Genomic DNA, 19,917 nt, shown 5'->3' on the forward strand with positions numbered 1-19,917 from the left:
TCCACAAGCAAGGACTGTTGAGGATAAATGTGTGTGGAGAATAAGGATGTGGGCACCTAAAAAGCATTCAAAGTGTTAGGTATTTTCTCTCCCCTAGTCCCTCCACCTCCATTTTTATTTTAAAAAATCTTAAGTAAACTACACCCAGCATGGGGCTTGAACTCACAACCCTGAGATCAAGAACCACATTCTCCTCTGAGTCAAGCACCCTCCACTTTTACTAAGAGGGCTGGTGATCAACTGGGTATGATGACCATACAGAATATTCACACAGGTCCTATATACAAAAGTGACGGTGGTAAAGAGGACTGATCTGAGCTCAAACCCTGGCTCTGGGGCCCTGGGACCAGTGACTTCTGTCCACATGTCTTCTTCAACGAGAAGCTAGTTGAATTAATTAGGATCAGTGGTTTTTAAGCTTGAGCCTACACTAGAATCATCTGGGTGGCTCGTTAAAATTGATTTTTTCATAGATGTTTTAGAAACAGTAGGTCTGAGCTCAAGAGCTTGCATTTCTGAGTTCCCAAGTGCTGCTGCTGCTGCTGCGAATAACTTTTTTCCCTTCTTTTTGGAAGATTTTATTTATCTGAGAGATCACAAGTAGGTAGAGAGGCAGGCAGAGAGTTAGTTGGGAAGCAGGCTCCCCGCTGAGCAGAGAGCCCAATGCGGGTCTTGATCCCAGGACCCTGAGCTCATGACCCAAGCCAGCCAAAGGCAGAGGCTCAACCCACTGAGCCACCCAGGCACCCCTGGGAATCACTTACTTATAGAATTCTGGTAGACCTCTCAGCATGCAAGTCAAGTTTTACCAAAGCCCAAACAGGGACAGAGCTGCCACATCTACCGTTTCCCTACCAAGTCTTCCATTTTCCTATCCCTCGTCCTATGTTAGGGACACCCAATGAACGTTGGAAAAAAGCTTGGAAGGGATATACCAGGGAGTGCATTCTGAATAGCGAACTGCATTTCAGGATGGTGATGCCAAAGCTAGAACTCTCTACTGCTAAGGAAAGTGGTCAGGCTCACCAGCTGCGTCTCAAGCTAGGGGAAAAGAGGAGCCCTGCAGGGAAATGGAAAAGCTGCAAAACTCAGATGACTAGAATTTCATGCAAATTATTTTGGTGTTCTGAGGATTCCTGTTTTGGGATGGGGGAGGCAGGAAGACAACTGGGCTGTACGTAAAGCGCTGTATCATTCAGCTTTGTCTTTTATACATGAAAAAGGCTGGAGACTTGCTGGGTGCTCTGGACACTACAGGCGCTGGCTGAGCAGTAGTAGGGATGGGAGGTAGGACATAGCCAACATGTGCAAGCAGAGGGAAAGCCATGTGGCTTCTGGGGCAAGAGTGGAAGATTTTGGTACATTTCAACCAAAACTGAAAGCAATATTAAGAATCCTCAAGAATCCGGGCCAGCTGGGTAGCTCAGTGGTTTAAGCCTCTGTCTTCGGCTCAGGTCATGGTCTCAAGAGTCCTGGGATGGGAACCCTCTTCCAGCTCTCCACTCAGTGGGGAGCCTGCTCCCCCCCCCACCTGCCCCCTGGCGCGCTCTCTGCCTGCCTCTCTGCCTACTTGTGATCTCTGTCAAATAAATAAATAAATAAATCTTTAAAAAAAAAATCCTCAAGAATCCAAGACCACTGGACAGAACGAGAGTCTCATTCATTAACAGAACAAAGGGGGCATGATCCTTCTCTCTGGACCCTGACCATTACAAGAGGGAGTCTTTGTTGGGGTGTGTGGGGACACAAGAGCATTTACAATAGGTCATTCCTGGCATCAGCTCTCCGGTGCCTGGGCCAATGAGCCGGTCACTGTCGGAACAGGCTGCTGGAGGGAGGGTGGTGCTTTATAGAAGTCTGGTTTGGGCAAGCCCACCCAGCGCCCAGCACCATAGCAAGAGCCCCTGCAGCCTAGTTACTGACCTCCTAATAAGGTGAAGGATGGAGAGAGCAAATGCAGTGCCAGCACTGCCCTGGAGAAAAGCCTTCCATTGAGGCCCTGCTACCAATCTGCAGCTTACTCTATGACTGGTGTTGAACACAGTCCCATCTCCTACTAGGAATCAATTTAAAGGCTTTAAATCTCTGCTCCAGGACACCAAAAAATAAAAATAAATCACATCTAGTTTTATAGGCATTTAATAGTTTACCAATTGGTACAATAGGATTTTTTAATATGCAGAAAACATGAATAAATTTTGTTTTACACAGTCTGAGAGCAACAAATCTTACTGTAAAACACAAGAGCAATATTATATACATTCCTTTACTGATTTTTTTAAAATTGTGTCAATATCTTCAGTTAACTCTTACAATCTGGGAACTGTTTTCTCCAGTCACCACCACCTCTGCAACATTCATATGAAATCAACGCTTGCTTTCATGTCAGTGTCAGGATCAACTTCTAACCCGAAGATTTGTGTTTGTTTCTATAATCTTCAGTGAGCTTTAGGATGCCTGAAGGATAGGCAGGACAAGAAAGCAGCTACTTACATGATATAGTGGAAAGATAAAAAGGCCAGTTCAGTCCAGTTGTGACTTGTAAATCCAGCTTGCCCTCCCCCCACCCTACTGAAAAAAAACAAAAAACAAAAAAACAAAACCCAAAACCTTATTCACTGATTTTGTACATGTCGCTTCTCTACTGGGAGATTCTTCTTTGCATCATCTAGATTAATTAACACATTGGACTTATATACAGCTGGACAGAAAGAGTAACCATTTTAAGTGCCTTTTCCTTCAACAATTTTAATTTCAGTTGCTTAAGGATTATCAAGCCACCAATGTCAACAAAATATCCTTTAATTTTAAATAGTTTTTCTTCAAATAAATTTAAAAGAAAACTATTTAGTGAGTGATTTTACCTGGAAGTTCACAGAGAAACAGGAAGAGGCAAACAGGAGAGCAGGGCACTGACAGTAAGGAGACTGCGCTTGGTGATCTAGAGCCAAAGCTTCCAAAGACGACAGCGAGCGCTCCACAGCCTGGACGACTTGCTAACACTAGTGATTTTTAGAGCAGTGCGCGAGGGCACACCATTGGTCACACCACACATAGACAAAACAGGACGGTCTTAATCTCCTAAAGTGCAAGATGCCAAGTCAAAAAGCAACTATTCTCCGGGCAATGTCTACACCACAGCTTCCATGGCTTGCACTTTCTAGAGTGCAGCTAGGACTTCTTGGGCACATTAAGGGTGGCACTGGAATGTCTGTTTTCACACACACAAAGTCAAATAATCATCTGAGGATGCAATTCTACCAGCTTTTTATTTCTTAAATAAGTGGCCAATTTGATTGAGAAACTGACAAAGCAGCAGTGAACCTCTAAACCAATTCATAAATTCCTCCACTTACAATCCAAACCAGTAACCTCATCATTGTACTTATCCCAGGCAAGGCACAGGGTTAGACAGCAGACAGAGAAAACGGAGGCAACAGGAAGAAAGGGCATCAACAGGGCAGTGTCAAACAACAGTGCAGGAAACCGCGCACCTCTGATCCCGGACTGTGGATGGATCGCTCTTCCCCACCCCCTTCATTATTCAAACAGGGCTCGTTACATTTGGATCCAGTTGAGGACCATCCCTGAGATTCAGTGTTTGCTGCTTCTTAAATGGAGGATGTCTGGTAGCTCAACTAAGCAGCAGGCTGTGGCAATCTCCCAAGTAAGGATAACTTTGTTTACAGAGTAATGTTGTTTCTCCTCCTTTGTCAACGAAAGTCACTGTATGCTGCAGGGGGGGAAACCCAGCGGACAGCAGCTTTGTTTCCTCCTAAATCGGTACCATTTTTTCCCTTTATTGTTCATATCTATGAGTGATTTCTAGATGTTGTGGCTTACCCTTAAACAATTCATGTTGCTACATGCTAAAAATGAATTAAAATACAAGACATTTATACATGTACAAACAAATGTTAAGATGCACCATTTCTATGTTTTTATATTTCTTAAAATAGGACAGGAAATAGCAGCAAACGAGAACAAAGATATTTTCCATAGCTTTTGTAGAAAACTCCAGTCAGAACAGCTAAAGGGAAACAAAAAAAACAAACAAAAAAAAGACTTCTGAACATGAGAAGGGTTGTGAGGCAATATTGTCCTGAAAGTTATTCTACTGTATTTAAGGAATTAGCTTAGGTTGTAATTTTTGTCTTCAAAAATAGCCATTAGTTCTCAGAACACTTTTCCTTCCAGAGACGTCGCTCAGGAATTATTAAACACAAAGCAAACAAACAAAAAGACACAAGTTAGACATAAAGCTGCTTCTAGTAAACATAAGGCCTAGTCTCTGTGTTTGTGTACCTAGAGGACACTAACTCTAACCCTTTGTCTTTTTCAGGAACCAAATTTCCATTAAATACTAAAAGGGACATCTAAAAAAAAAATCACATATTATGCAAATGAATAAAATGCAATTCAGAGTAAGTTTCTTTGTTAAACTGTCTTTGTTATTTCTTTGTTCTGTTAACTTTTCAAAGGACCTTAAAAAAAAAAAAAGGCTGTTGGTTAGCTAAGCAATGGAATTATTTATTTAATAATCTGCAATGAAATATTGTTTCCAAAGTCATGGATAAAAATTCTCTTAGACTTACGTGTAGTAACTTTGGATCACAATATACAATATATCAGGATGTAAAATGCTGAACAGCCAAACTCTGGGGTGTGTGTGCGTGTGTGATTTTCCTCTTAACTGGGAAAAATTCCCACAGAGTCAGACCTAGTTTTCAGAAGCATTAGGATCAAAAAGGGCTTGTTCTAAAGCATGGTATTCCACAGCAAAATTTATTCTACTTGTATGTTTTAGCACTTCTTCAAAAACCCAGGACCCAAAGACATGGAGGTTGTATGTGTGTGATATACATATACAGACTTATCCACTTACAGATAGGCCCATATAAACATTTATATATAAACAAAAGGTGAAAACACAGTACATTTTTATGCATGCTCCATTAAACCCTGTCTTTTTTTTAACTTGTAAGTTAAATACAGTTCAAATCAATAACAGATTCATGTTGAAAAAACAAACTGCTGTATTTCTCCCACTTCTTTAAAATGGGCAAACATAACCTTTTCAATATTTGTCATTATGTAATGCACATTGCACATCCCTAAAAAACATCAAAACAAATAGTGATTTGTACCATGACACACTCAATGGGAAGATTAAATTCTACTTGGAAGTCACATCACTATACAGTCTAATAGTATGGAGAATACAACTAGAAGTGTGTCTAGTGTGAAAAATAGAAACTTAGAGTATTACAGTGTTTTGTTAACCTGTTTACAAAGCATTAAGACCCAAATGAAATAAATGATTTGCTATTAGCTGCTGAGATTTTTCTTATTTGAGATTTACAGTCATTTTCTTACATAAATATACCACTAGCCTCTGCTTCATCGGCTGCCAAAACATATGTATCCTATTGATTTGGCAAATGTGTCATGACAAAAATTCCAATGTGTAATCCCCATTAATTACATAGATGGTTCAGAAAATTTTGAATTGTAGCCTTATCATCTAACATCCTTAAAGAAGATTTATTAAGCACACTTAAGTGATGTTACATAGATACACATTTCAGAAAAAGCCCTAATAATCACCACTTTTCCCCAAATGAGGCCATCAAGTCAGGCACCAACAGATAGCAGAAAGAAAAACAGGAATTAATAATCCAACATAAAATGACACTGTCAACTATTCAGTTTAGTGCCCTAGTTCAATTTATTCAACTTCTGCCTTCTTAGGCCTGGTGTGACCAATGCCAGCCCAGGTTTTTAAACCCTATGGTACTTCTAGACAACGTATGTAAATTTACAGTATACAATTTGGATTCACCATGCATGAATACTTTGTGTGTAACATTTAATAAGCTCAATCTACATCCAGAATAATTTACATGAAAGGACAATATTTATTTAAACAGAGCTCAATGGGGTAACCATGGTATCATCAGAGTGCATCCAGAGGAAAATGGGAGGAGGGGCCAAATGAGACTCAATCAACGGCACTCCCACACCTTTACTGTTTGATCTACACTGCCAGTAACCACGTATGGTGCCGTCTTATGGAAATCTGAAAGAAAAAGAAAAAGCTTATTTTAAATCTAGATAAAATTTTCAACAAGTCACAAAATAAGCAAGTCCAAGTGCCAGGGATACTCATTTTTTTTTTCCTATATACACCCACACACCCACCCCTGGTTTAGGGAAGGTGAGATGTAATGATTAAGTCCTATGTTAATACTTCGATAAAAATACCTCCCCCATTAAACCCCGCCTCCCAACTAAAGCTGAATAAACACTCAAATCTGACAATAATAAAGGCACCCTCAATGTATCTATTAACTTACTATGTTCCCTATTAGTACTAAAGCTTGGTACTAATGCTTTATATTCATGCTTAATTCTTGTAACAATCCTACGAGGTGGGCATTAGCTTTATTTTTATCATTAGATCCATCAAACCCTAGGTGTATTTTATTTCACTGTATTCACTACTTTAAATTCTAGATTCAGATCCAGGTAACACTGAGGATATTTATTAAACATAAATACGATTCTGAGTTCCCAGTACATGGTAGTATACACCTGTCAGAGGAAAAAAGGCGGAGTAAAATTTACTTTGAGAAACTTACAAACTAGTAGGGGAGGAAAATTACCCATCAGAGTGGTTAGTAAGCATCCTCTTCACAATCCTAGTTTCCAAAACCAATGTTGTGCATGGAGAAAGTAATTTTTTTTATTATAAGGCTGATGATGGAGAGAGAGAGTTAAGGAAAGGAGAATTTAAAACAAATGGTAGGAATCCACAAAGTTTTTAAACTGTCTTCTCTAGTCTGTCCTGAAAGCACAATCATTTCTTACCTGGAAAATTCCACATGATTACATAAAACTATTTACATCTGGCACTCCAAAATCTAATTGCTTAGAAACCTCATTATTCATACATACCCAAGGAGGTAACAAAGTGTTCATGCGCATTGAGGGTCTTCATGCATCGCTTGTTCTTGTAATCCCACACACGTAGGGTCTTGTCATCAGCACAACTCAAAATAAACTTCCCCCCAGAATGGAACAGAACTCCACGTACCCAGTTATCATGACCCACCTTAAAAACAAAAAGGTATTTGATTTAATAAAGGGATAAAGTATTTAAATAGCATCTAGAAAAATAGTAAGTCATTACTCAAAGCACAATAAAAAATGTCAATGCCAAAAAAGAGCCACTGGGATGACTGGAGAAACTGAATGATGTCAAATCTCTCTCTCTCTTTTTATTTTAATCATTTTTTTAAAGGAATCTCTACGCCCAATGTAGGGCTTGAACTCACGACCCTGAGATCAAGAATCAGACGCTCTACGGACTGAGTTAGCCAGGCGCCCCAATGTTAAGTTTCTTGAGTATGATCATGTTATTGTGGTTATACCGAATACCTTTATTTTTAGGAGATACAACTGTCATGGAATCTACAAGTAACTCTCAAATTGTTCAGCAAAATGTACACACACACACAAACACAGAAAGGAAAACGTTGGCAACTGGTGACTCTAGGTGAAGGATACACAGGTATTTACTGCATATCCATTCATCCATTCATCTACCTACATCTCCTACCCCAGGAGTTCCAGTTCTTGCTATTTACCCTAAGAAATAATTAAGAATGGCCCAGAGATTTATTCAACAAAGATGTTCATCAAAGCACTGTATGTAATCAGTGACAAAATATCTAACAACATGAGCAGAGTCACATGCCTCCTAAGTTAAAGGTTTGACACAAATATGTACAATATGATTATCAATTTTACATATAAAATCTCCACCATATTCATCTATACAGGAATTAAAGAAAACAGCTTAGAACCGCACAGTCCAACAGGGTAGCCATTTAGTCACATGTAGCTTTTCAAATATAAACTAACACCAGGGCGCCTGGGTGGCCCAGTGGGTTATCCATCTGCCCTCAGCTCAGGTCATGATCCCAAGGTCCTGGGATTGAGCCCCACATTAGGCTCTTCGCTAAGCAGCTCTGCCTACTTGTGTTCTTTTCTCTCCCTGTCAAATAAATGAAACCTTAAAAAAAAAAATAAATAAACTAATGAACATTAACACTATCAGCAATTCAGTCCTTCCATCTCACTAGCCACATTTCAAGAGCTCAATAGCTGCATGTGGCCGGTAGCCACAAATCTGGGTATTAGAGATACAGAACATCATCACAGAAAGTTTGTTTTTTTTTTAAAGATTTTATTTATTTATTTGACAGAGAGAGATCACGGTAAACAGAGGCAGGCAGAGAGAGAGGGAAGCAGGCTCCCCGCCGAGCAGAGAGCCCCATGCGGGACTCGATCCCAGAACCCCGAGATCACAACCCGAGCCGAAGGCAGCGGCTCAACCCGCTGAGCCACCCAGGCGCCCTCATCACAGAAAGTTTTACTGGACAGCCCTAGACTAGAAAATACACTTCATAGGTATTATAAGTGATATAAGGGAGATATTTATTTTCTTTTTTTAGCTTTTCTGTATATTTCTAATCTTTCTACAACATAAATAACCATATTGCTTTTGTAAAAGAACCAAAAAAGGGGGAGTTAACAAAATTAAAAAAAAAAAAGATGAGCAAGGTGATATACCCTTTGTTCTAGGGGTGCCTGGGTGGCTCAGTTGGTTAAGCAGGTGCCTTTGGCTCAGGTCATGATCTCAGGGTCCTGGGATCAAGCCCTGAATTGGGCTCCCTGCTGAGGGGGAATCTGCTTATCCCTCCGCATTTGCCCTCCCACCCCTGGCTCATGTGTGTACTCCCTCTCTCAAATAAATAAAATCTTTAAAAAAATACCTTTTTCTATTAACGTGACCTATAAAAGTCACCAATCACTAGACACAGAAACCTCAACAAAAGTTAGAATCACATTTCCGTGGCTACACCAAAATAAAGTAGTAAGAAGTACCCTCCTTCAGGGACGCCTGGGTGGCTCAGTGGGTTAAGCCTCTGCCTTCAGCTCAGGTCATCTCAGGGTCCTGGGATTGAGTCCCCCATCGGGCTCTCTGCTCAGCAGGGGGCATGCTTCCCTACCCCACCCCACCCCCGCCTGCCTCTGCTTACTTGTGATCTGTGTCAAATAAATAAATAAAATCTTAAAAAAAAAAAAAAAAAAAAGTATCCTCCTTCAGCTGAAAAAATAGAAGCCAGAAACCTTTGGGGAAATTAAGGTGACCTGTATTACAGGAGAGCACAGCACATGCTTTTTTTTTTTTTTTTCCTTCTTAAAGACTTATTTATTTGACAGAGAGAGAGAGAGAGAGATCATAAGTAGAGATAGAGGCAGGCAGGGAGCAGGGGAAGCAGGCTCCCTGCCAAGGAGGAGGCCCCATGTAGGGCTTGATCCCAGGACCCTGGGATCATGACCTGAGCCGAAGGCAGAGGCTTAACACACGGAGCCACCCAGGAGGCCCTTTTTCTTTCTTTTTAAAAAGATTTTCTTTTCAAGCAATCTTTATATCTGATATGGAGCGCAAACTCACAACCCTGAGATCAAGAGCCTCCACATTCCACTGACTGAGCCAGTCAGGTGTCCCATACACACATTCTGATTTTATTTTTATTTTATTTTTTTATTTTTTTTAAAGATTTTATTTATTTATTTGTCAGAGAGAGAGAGAGGGAGAGAGAGCAAGCACAGGCAGACAGAATGGCAGGCAGAGGCAGAGGGAGAAGCAGGCTCCCTGCTGAGCAAGAAGCCCGATGTGGGACTCGATCCCAGGACACTGGGATCATGACCTGAGCCGAAGGCAGCTGCTTAACCAACTGAGCCACCCAGGCATCCCCACACATTCTGATTTTAAATGCAGATGATCTTTTTATTTATTTTTTATTTTTTATTTATTTATTTATTGGACAGAGAGAGAGAAAGAGATCACAAATAGGCAGAGAGGCAGGCAGAGAGAGAGGAGGAAGCAGGATCTCTGCTCAGCGGGAGCTGAGCAGAGAGCCTGATGTGGGGCTCGATCCCAGCATCCTGGGATCACGACCTGAGCCGAAGGCAGAGGCTTAACCCACTGAGCCACCCAGGCGCCCCGCAGATGATCTTTTTAAATAGTGATATAGCATATCTGAGCTCAGAATATTACTACAGGAGAGTTTAACTTTCTAACCTTTTATTTATTTATTTTTTTGGAGCCCACTGTGGGGCTTGAACTCACAACTGGGAAATCAAGACCTGAGCTGAGATCAAGAGTCAGACACTTAACCAACTAAGCCATCCAAGTGCTCCTCTGATCAATTCTTGATGATAATTCCAAAGTGTCTATTGTATCCTACAGCGAGACAATCACTTCAACATATGGTTAGCACCTAAAGAAATCTCTAAAACAAACATGGATGCCCAATTACAAAAGCTGCTACTGAATTAATGCCCATAGATTCCCTTAGAACTTCCTTAGGCAAAGAAGAATCTTCACAATGCTTACTATCATTTATATATACTTTTTTTAAAAAAGATTGTATTTATTTGAGAGAGAGAGCATGAGCAAGGGGAAGGGGTAGAGTGAGAGAGAGAAGCAGACTCCCCACTAAGCAGGGAATCCACTATGGGACTCGATCCCAGGACTCTGGCATCATAACATGAGCAGGAGGTAGATACTAAACCGACTGAGCCACCCCGGTGTCCTCATTTATGTACCCTAATACCAAATTATAGGTGCTCCTAAAAAGCATTTCCAAGTCATAAAGCTAGGTAACAACAGTAACATCAGAATGGTAAAATAGGGGCGCCTGGGTGGCTCAGTGGGTAAAGCCTCTGCCTTCATCTCAGGTCAAGATCCCAGGACCCGGAATCGAGCCCCGCATCGGGCTCTCTGCTCAGCAGGGAGCCTGCTTCCTCCTCTCTCTCTCTCTCTGCCTGCCTCTCTACTTGTGATCTGTCAAACAAATAAATAAAATCTTAAAAAAAAAAAAAAAGGTAAAATAAACCAAATAAATTGGACCATGTGAACAAACAGATAATAGTTAAGTGGATTCATATTAAAATTAAATACCATGAAATATAGAAACATTTAAAAAAAAAAATGAATGAATCTAGGGGTACCATGGTTAAGTGCCTGCCTTCAGCTCAGGTCATGATCTTGGGGTCCTAGGATCCAGCCCCAGGTTAAGGCTCCCTGCTCAGCAGGAAGTCTACTTCTCCCTCCCTCTCTCCCCCTCCTCCAAATTATGCTTGCTCTCTCTCTCAAAAAAATAAGAAAAGAGTGTATTATAATCTCCTATAGGAAATACATAATTTTAAAGATACAGTGAGCTAGGCTCTCCCTCCTGGCATTAATTGGCTTTGTAGATTCCTTAATATAAACATGACATTTTACAGGAATAATTTTCCTATCACTGTAACAATAGAATTACAAAAGTTTAAGAAAAATAGTGTTTGGGGCATCTGGGTGGCTCAGTGGGTTAAGCCTCTGCCTTTGGCTCAGGTCATGATCCCAGGGTCCTGGGATCGAGCCCCACATCGGGCTCTCTGCTCAGCGGAGAACCTGCTTCCTCCTCCTCTCTCTCTCTCTCTCTCTCTCTGCCTGCTTCTCTGCCTACTTGTGACTTCTGTCTGTCAAATAAATGAATAAAATCTTTAAAAAAGAAAAAAAGAAAAATAGTGTTTATAAGTAAGTTCTTTTAAAGCTTGTAATAATTCAGGTTATTTAATAAGATATCACAAGGCATCTAACCGAAAATATAGAAATATAGTTAAGATACAAAAGAAGCAGTAAGATTATGCAAACTTACTAGGGTCATAAGGCACATGCCAGTACTGACGTCCCACATCTTAATAGTCTTGTCTCTGGATCCAGACAGTAAGAATGGCCCAGGCTTGCCACTTTTTTTAGTCTATAGAAAACATACAAAAATAAGTTTCCCACGTAAGACATTGAGTGAGGACTTTAAATGATCTACATTTCCAGTTTTTATAAAAATGCAATTTTGGGGGACAAGTATTGTGTATGTTTATTACACACAATCTGATGTTCTGAGATATATATAAATTATAAAATGACCATCATAATCAGGTTAATTAATATATCCATCACCTTGTATAAACATTCCCACCCCCTTTTAGGCAGTGAGAACACATTTTTCTTTAAGGTGTGAATACTTAAGATTTACCCTCTTAGCAAATTTCAAGTATATGTCACAGTATTATTAACTGTAGTCACCATGCTGTATTTTAGATCTCTAGGACTTATTCTTCATATTTTTCTGTATTGAAATACACAGGTCTTTTGACATACATAGGCTATTACACAGAAAAGACCCAGATAATATGAAAACAGAATATCTCTACTAAGATTACGATTCAGTTTCTATAATACTAATGGGATGATCAATTTACTGTTCAAGACTTCTGTAATCAAGAAAAAATGTAAAGCTACTTAATTCAGTCTATACAAAGTCCAGCCAGAATCAAATTTATGACATGGTAAGTAGCCACCACCAGAGGGCAGTAAAAAGAATCTGAAAATGCAACCAGTCAGCCAAAATACAATACAAAATACAAAGTTACTATAGAAACCTCATTTTGTAAAAATAATTTTTGGGGATGGGGAGGTGGGGAGATGGGGGCTGAGGAGGAAGATTCTCCTCCTTCATTTATTAGAACGTAATTTAAAAATATCCACAATAGAGGGAAACAAGCCATAAGTGACTCAGGGATAGAGAACAAATAGGGTTGATGAGAGGGACGGAGGGGGGGGATGGGCCAGATGGGTGATGGGAATTAAGGAGAGCACTTATTGTGAGGAGCACTGGGTACTGTGCTTTTGATAACAAAAGCAAAACTCCCCAATAGGGCTGTGTCTATATAAAAGACGTGGTCAATTCTGGCTCTGCAATTTATTCAAAGAAATAATATTCTGTAACTTATTTTTAAGATATTAATCATAAAGACTGAAATAATGAAAAGTACCAATTAAGAACCATGAAGAAATATAATGAAACTACATACTAGAAAACCCAAAAGACTCCAAAAAATTGCTAGAATTAATAAGCAAATCAGTAAAGTCTCAGGATACAAAGCCAACATACATAAATCTGTTGTATTCAATAATGAAGCAACAGAAGGGGAAATTAAGAAAACAATCCCATTTATAAAGGCACCAAAAATAGTAAGATACCTAAAAATAAACCTATCCAAAGAAGTGGAAGACCTATACTCTGAAAACTATAAAACACTGATGAAAGAAATGAAGACAACACACAAAGAAATGGAAAGACATTCCACGCTCATAGATTGGAAGAACAAATACTGGTAAAATGCCTATACTACCCAAAGCAATCTACACATTTAATGTAATCACTATCAAAATACCAACAGCATTTTTCACAGACCTAGAACAAACAATCCTAAAATTTGTATGGAACCACAATAGACCCCAAATAGCCAAAGCAATCTTGAAAAAGAAAAGCAAAGCTGGAAGCATCACAATTCCAGACTTCAAGTTACATTACAAAGCTGTAGTAATCAGAAACAGTACAGTACTGACACAAAGGTAGACACATAGATCAATGGAATTGAATAGAAAATCCAGAAATAAAACCACAGTTATATGGTCAATTAATCTTTGATAAAGCAGGGAAGAATATCCAATGGGAAAGACAGTCTTTTCCACAAATGGTGTTGGGCAAACTGGACAGCAACATGCAAAAGAATGAAACTGGACTACTTTCTTACACCACACACACACTTAGACTAAAGACCTAAGTGTGAGACCTGAAACCATAAAAATCTTAGAAGAGAGCACTGGCAGTAATTTCTCTGCCATTGGCTCTATCAACTTTTCTCTAGATAGGTTCCCTGAGGTAAGGAAACAAAAGCAAAAATAAACTACTGAGACTACATACATCAAAGTAAAAACCTCCTGCACAGCAAAGAAAACAATCAAAACAAAGAGGCACCCCATAGAATGGGAGAAGGTATTTGTAAATGACATATCTGATAGTATTAAAAATATATAAAGAACTTCCATAACTCAACATCCAAAAAAAAATCCAATTAAAAAATGGGCAGAGGGACGCCTGGGTGGCTCAGTTGGTTGGGCAGCTGCCTTCGGCTCAGGTCATGATCCCGGCGTCCTGGGATCGAGTCCCACATCAGGCTCCTTGCTTGGCGGGGAGCCTGCTTCTCCCTCTGTCTCTGCCTGCCATTCTGTCTGCCTGTGCTTGCTCTCTCTCCCTCTCTCTCTGACAAATAAATATATATAAAAAAAAAAAAAATCTTAAAAAAAAAAATGGGCAGAAAACATGAAAAGACATTTTTCCAAAGAAGACATTCACATGGCCAAGAAACACATGATGCTCAACATTACTCATTATGAGGGAAATGCAAATCAAAACTACAATGAGATATCGCCTCACACCTGTCAGAATGGCTAAAATTAATTAATACAAGAAACAACAGGTGTTCATGAGGATGTGGAGAAAGGGGAACCCTCCTGCACTGTTGGTGGGAAGGCAAACTGGTACAGCCACTCTGGAAAACAGTATGGAGCTTCCTCAAAAAGTTAAAAATAGAACTACCCTACGACCCAGCAATTGTACTACTGGGTATTTATTGCAAGAATTAAAAAACCCCACTAACTCAAAAGGATACATGCACCCTTTTATTTATAGTGCATTATTTAGAACAACCAAGATATGGAAGCAACCCAAGTGTCCATCAACTGATAAATGGCTAAAGATGTAATGCTCACACACACACAATGGAATATTATTCATCCCTAAAAAATGGGGAGGGGGATGAAATCTTGCCATTTGCAATGATATGGATGGAGCTAGAGAGAATAATGAAGTAAGTCAGAATGTAAGTCAGAACACTATAAGGAAATAAGTCAGAGAAAGACAAATACCATATGATTTAAGAAACAAAACAAACAAGCAACGGTGGGGGGGAGAGAAAGCAACAAACCAAGAAACAGACTCTTAACTCTAGAGAACAAACCGATGGTTACCAGAGGGGAGGAAGGTGGGAGGACAGGTGAAATAGGTAATGGGTATTAAGGAATGCACTTGTGATGAGCACAAGGTGATTAAAAAAAAAAACTCCAGACTCAGTTAGTGCTTCTATCGATTAAGAGTATCAAGAGGCCTTCATATGAAATATTCTTTAAAATTAGTATTTAAGGACTGAACTGCATTCCACCATAAATTTATAAATAAAATAATTATGTTCATTAAAGGCTATTCCTCTAAAAGATAACTTTAACCTCTCCCGTAAGTTTTACTTTGCATTGGTATACTAACAATGGCATTTCTGATAAATTTAATGACCACTTTTACAGGAGAATCTATCATCCCCAGCACAAGTCAAGGGTCAGCTGACAACAATTAACACTGGTTAAAAATATAAGTAACTTCCACATGTCCAAAAGAGTAAAGACTTTCAAGATACAGAATTCTGGGATGCAGATTTGTCAATGCATTAACTGCCCTGTATCTGAGAATCAAAAAAGTTATATAAGATTCTGATATCAGCAATAAAATAATGAAATGACATATAAATCACATACCTCAGATCCTGTTGCTTCAGAGATGGAAGAGTATGAGCTTTCTGGAGCCCAGGAAATACATTCTACCACATGCTCATGTTCTCGAAGCTCAGCCTTGCATTCCTTTGTTGCTACGACCCATACGCGCACCGTCTGATCATTGGAACAGCTGGCTATCAGAGTGCCGTCCTGATTTGGCCGCACCATACGTACCCATTCTCTGTGTCCCGTGAATGTCTTCACACAGTAGCTGTCAAAATAAGTAATAATTTACATCATGAATGGCAATTACTGGGATACTTTCCAGAAGCAATATAAAACTAGCCATGCACCGGAATGAAGAGGTTGGCACCAAGTTAGAGTAACCACAGGCAAGTCAAGAGAATAAATGTACATTCACGGTTAATAAAAGATGGGGACAGGCCAGAAAATCAAATTATCAATTAAAATGTGCTGACTGGAGTATTATCAAGGAGGTAATCAATCAACACATTATAGAAGAAGCTACAACACATTACAGAGAAAAATAAAATCTTCTAAAACGAAACACACACAATAAACCTAACAAAAATATTTATAGCCTTGTTGGGAAAAAGACACTCTCTACTAATCTGGGTAAAACTAGTAGTACGTTAAGGTTTTATGGAAACAATCATGTGTCATTCTAAGCACAACCAAATTCAGCCTAATAAGGGAATACCTGCACAAATGTTATGTTTTATTTCAACCCACAGAGAAATCACCTAAAAAAAGGCCACAGAGAAATAAGCCACTGAGGGCACCTGGGTGGTTCAGCTGGTTAAGCGTCTGCCTTCGGCTCACGTCATGATCCCAGGGTCCTGGGATGGATCCTTGTGTCTTGTCTGGCTACCTGCTCAGTGAGGAGCCTGCTTCTCCCTCTCCTTCTATGCTCTGTCCCCCCCACCCCCATGCTTGTTTTCTCACACTCTGCACTCTCAAATAAATAAATAAAACCTTAAAAAAAAAAGAAAGAAAGAAAGAAAGAAATAAGCCATTGCATAGAAAATGGGTCTCAAGGACATGGAAGTTTCTTTTATAATTTTCCTGTTCCTTTATCGGAAACATTTAAGAGATTAAAACCTCATATTAAAGTATATAAACACAACCAGCACCATGATCATTTGGGGTTAAAGTCAAAATAATTGGTTCAGAACACATTTTGGCTATTTGTTTTATATCTCTTCAGCTGACACCTTTTCAACCAAACCTACTCACCCAGTTTGCACTTCCCACATTTTTATAGTTTTATCCCTTGAGGCAGACACTATATGATCTCCATTGGGCATGATGGCTACTGAAGAAACATTGTGGTCATGGCCTAAAACACATAACACAGCAACGTATTAAGAATACATCACCAAGAGCAATTAAACCTCAGTTTACCGTGAGATTTCACCGTGGGATTTTAAATATCGCAGCAACTTTAAATACACTGGGCTTTATATAAATTTGATAAGAAAGCTGGATTTACATACATAAGTCAAGTAATTAGCAAATTAATAAAATAATTCATAATGAATTAAGTAGCTAGCTCAATTTATGATTAAATTTCAACCTGTACAACTGTTTTAACCCTACAAGGAATCAGTATCATCAGCATTTGAATATACTAATATGCTATATGTTTATATATGAACACTAGATACACACAAAAATTTCCATGGTTGATATCCTAAGATTTATGTTAGAAATAAGACTTACAAAGCTAAAAAGAAAGAAGAAGAAAAATGGAGATTTGGTTCCATATTTAAAACAGTGGTTGAAAATTTCCTTTTTGTTGCTGATGTCCCTGGGGATAAAAATGCATTATCCTATATGCATTATTCACATTCCTAATCAGCTATCCTTTGTGGAAAAAATTCTAGAGAATCCTCATAAATATCATTAGCTTAAGGAATATACAATGATTGGAAAAAACTCCTTTATAAAAAATATTTTAAATTTAAGTATAGTTGACACACGTTACATTAGTTTCAGTTGTACAACACAGTGATTTGACAAGATTATACACAATGCTACTATGTTCACTGCAAGTGTACCTGCCATTTGCCACCATACACCGGTATAATATCATTAACTCTATTCCTTATGCTGTGCCTTTTATTCCCTTGACTTCCTCATTCCATAACTGGAAGCCTATATCTCCCACTCCCCTTCTTCTTTTTCATTAAAGTCACAGCAAAAAAAAAAAAAAAAAAAAGTCATAGCAACAAGATTCAGACTACTCAAAGAAACATAAACACTAGATTTTACTAAAGGATTCCATTCTTTTATGAAAGAATTCCTTTAACTGGTAAGCTTCCCACTTAATTTGGGGGAAAAACACCCTTCAAATTATACTCTCTATGTAATCACATCACAATTATGTATTTTTAAAAAAAAAACTCTTGTATTACCAACATAGCATGTGTTCTTTATGTAAAATCCAAATATTCAAATTTTATCACATTTAAAGAAACAAAAATCCTTAGTGGGCACCTTCTATGTGCCAGGTACTAAACCAAGATGATTCATATATATGATTTCATTTTATCCTCACAACAATCCTATGACAGGTATTATTATCTCTGTCTTGCAGATGAAAGAAGTTGAAATTTCCCAATGTCACAAGTAAACAAGTAGGAATTTGAACCCAGATATCTGATTCCAAAGCCCATGTTCTTTCCACAAGGCCAAACGGCCTCAGAGAATAGTCTCTAGGACAAGACTCAGGAAAACAACCTAACATTGAGACTATTGTGTATGTGGAACATTAGAGAGTGAGCAAGAAATACCAGGTTCCAGCTTTTACTATACTTATTTGCTCTGGACTTCAGTTTCTCAAGTGAGAAAAATGAAAAACAAAACAAAACAAAAAAATCCCCAATAACTTCATTCTCTTTCTTTCTTGAAGACAGAGGTCCCAGGAGTTTTTCTTATCCAAAAATATTCCTGAAAACGAATTAAGTATTTTATATAAACCAGTACTAGGAGATACTTAAAACCTCATAACTGAAACAACTCAACTACTGCGACTTCTCCATGGGTTATTTACATCATACACTCTTCCACTGATACAATTAAGACTTAAATGTAGGGGACCTGCACGCTATTAGAAAACAAAATTCTTTTCTCTGGAATGTCACGTTACAAATCAATATCAAAATACTATCCACTACCCCTTACCGTGCATGGTTCTGATGCATTCAAAGCCCTGAAAATCCCATAGTTTAATGGTCATATCTGCAGAACAGGAAGCCAGAAGCTTGCCACTGTGGTCAAATGAAATATCCTGTACAGAGTCTGTATGTCCCTTAAGAGTTCGCTCAAAATCTCCAGTCTCATAATCCCACACCTGTCAAGTGACCAGAAACTTAGTTAACATCAACCCATCCCTTCTTTCTCATTTTACATTAGTCACTCAGCAGACCAGTACGAGCAAATGAGAGACTTAGAAACAGCACATCTTCAAGTACAGACTGGTCTTTTCTCTAGAGAAAACTGAAGTTATAATTATTAAAACAGACTTCTAGTACCATATTATCTACCATACACTTTATGCTAGTGAGTAGGCATATGAAGCCAAAAGACAAAGTCTCTTCCCAGCCTGACAGGAGACAACACACACGTAAACAAATAAATTTAAAGACAAAAGTTTTGGGGGTAGTTGATAGGCATCTATAGGCAGAGTATTAGGGCACAATAAAGAGTGCTCAATCCTAATAGACAAGCAGAGCTCAGACATCTAAGAGGAAGGAAAGACTTCACAAGAGGCTACTGTCCATGAGTAGATTAACAAAAGCATATATCATTCTGATGCAAAAATGGGAAGTCACTAACACATTTTTTAAAGATAATTCTCCTAAGATAACAGACATAATTATCTATTAAGAATAAATATTAGGGGTGCCTGGGTGGCTCAGCTGGTTAAGCATCCGATTCTTGATTTCGGCTCAGGTCGTGATATCAGGGTCACGGAATTGAGCCCCCACTGGGGAGTCTGCTTGTCTCTCTCCCTCTGCTCTTCCCCTCAATCGTGCTCTCTCTCATTCTCTCTCTCTCTTTCAAATAAATAAATAAATAGGTAAATAAAATCTTTATTTAAAAAGAATAAATATTAGAAACAGACCTCAAGAACATACTAAACTTTCACTCTGGTGGTCAAATGCTAGTCTGAAGTTCAGTCTTTACCCGACACCAATTACATTCTCTAAAATCAGATTGATTCCATTCTTCCTATAGTAGGTTCAAATTTACTTGTAGGAGGGTATATATCAACCAATTTAAAGAAACTTAGAAAATGCATTTTGAAAACTTGGAAACAATCTAAACATCCAACATTAGGGGAATGGCTAAGTAGATATAAAACCTGGGATTATAAAGAA

General features: G+C 38.8%; 1 protein-coding gene across 1 annotated transcript in view; it reads right to left on the reverse strand.

Annotated features, from left to right (window-relative positions):
* Positions 1-2,123: 2,123 nt before the first annotated feature.
* LOC111151396 (platelet activating factor acetylhydrolase 1b regulatory subunit 1) overlaps positions 2,124-19,917 on the reverse strand; it is a 94,097-nt gene continuing 76,303 nt past the window's right edge. The window contains exons 6-11 of the mRNA XM_022509387.1: positions 18,719-18,887; positions 16,769-16,871; positions 15,554-15,782; positions 11,778-11,879; positions 6,958-7,114; positions 2,124-6,079 (exon numbers count right to left, since the gene is read on the reverse strand). Coding sequence (XP_022365095.1) covers positions 6,006-6,079; positions 6,958-7,114; positions 11,778-11,879; positions 15,554-15,782; positions 16,769-16,871; positions 18,719-18,887 — 834 coding nt within the window. The 3' untranslated portion in view covers positions 2,124-6,005. The remainder of the gene's footprint in view (positions 6,080-6,957; positions 7,115-11,777; positions 11,880-15,553; positions 15,783-16,768; positions 16,872-18,718; positions 18,888-19,917) is intronic.

Source organism: Enhydra lutris, unplaced genomic scaffold, assembly GCF_002288905.1.
Source record: "Enhydra lutris kenyoni isolate GAN:26980312 unplaced genomic scaffold, ASM228890v2 scaffoldscaffold26, whole genome shotgun sequence".
Lineage (NCBI taxonomy): Eukaryota > Metazoa > Chordata > Mammalia > Carnivora > Mustelidae > Enhydra > Enhydra lutris.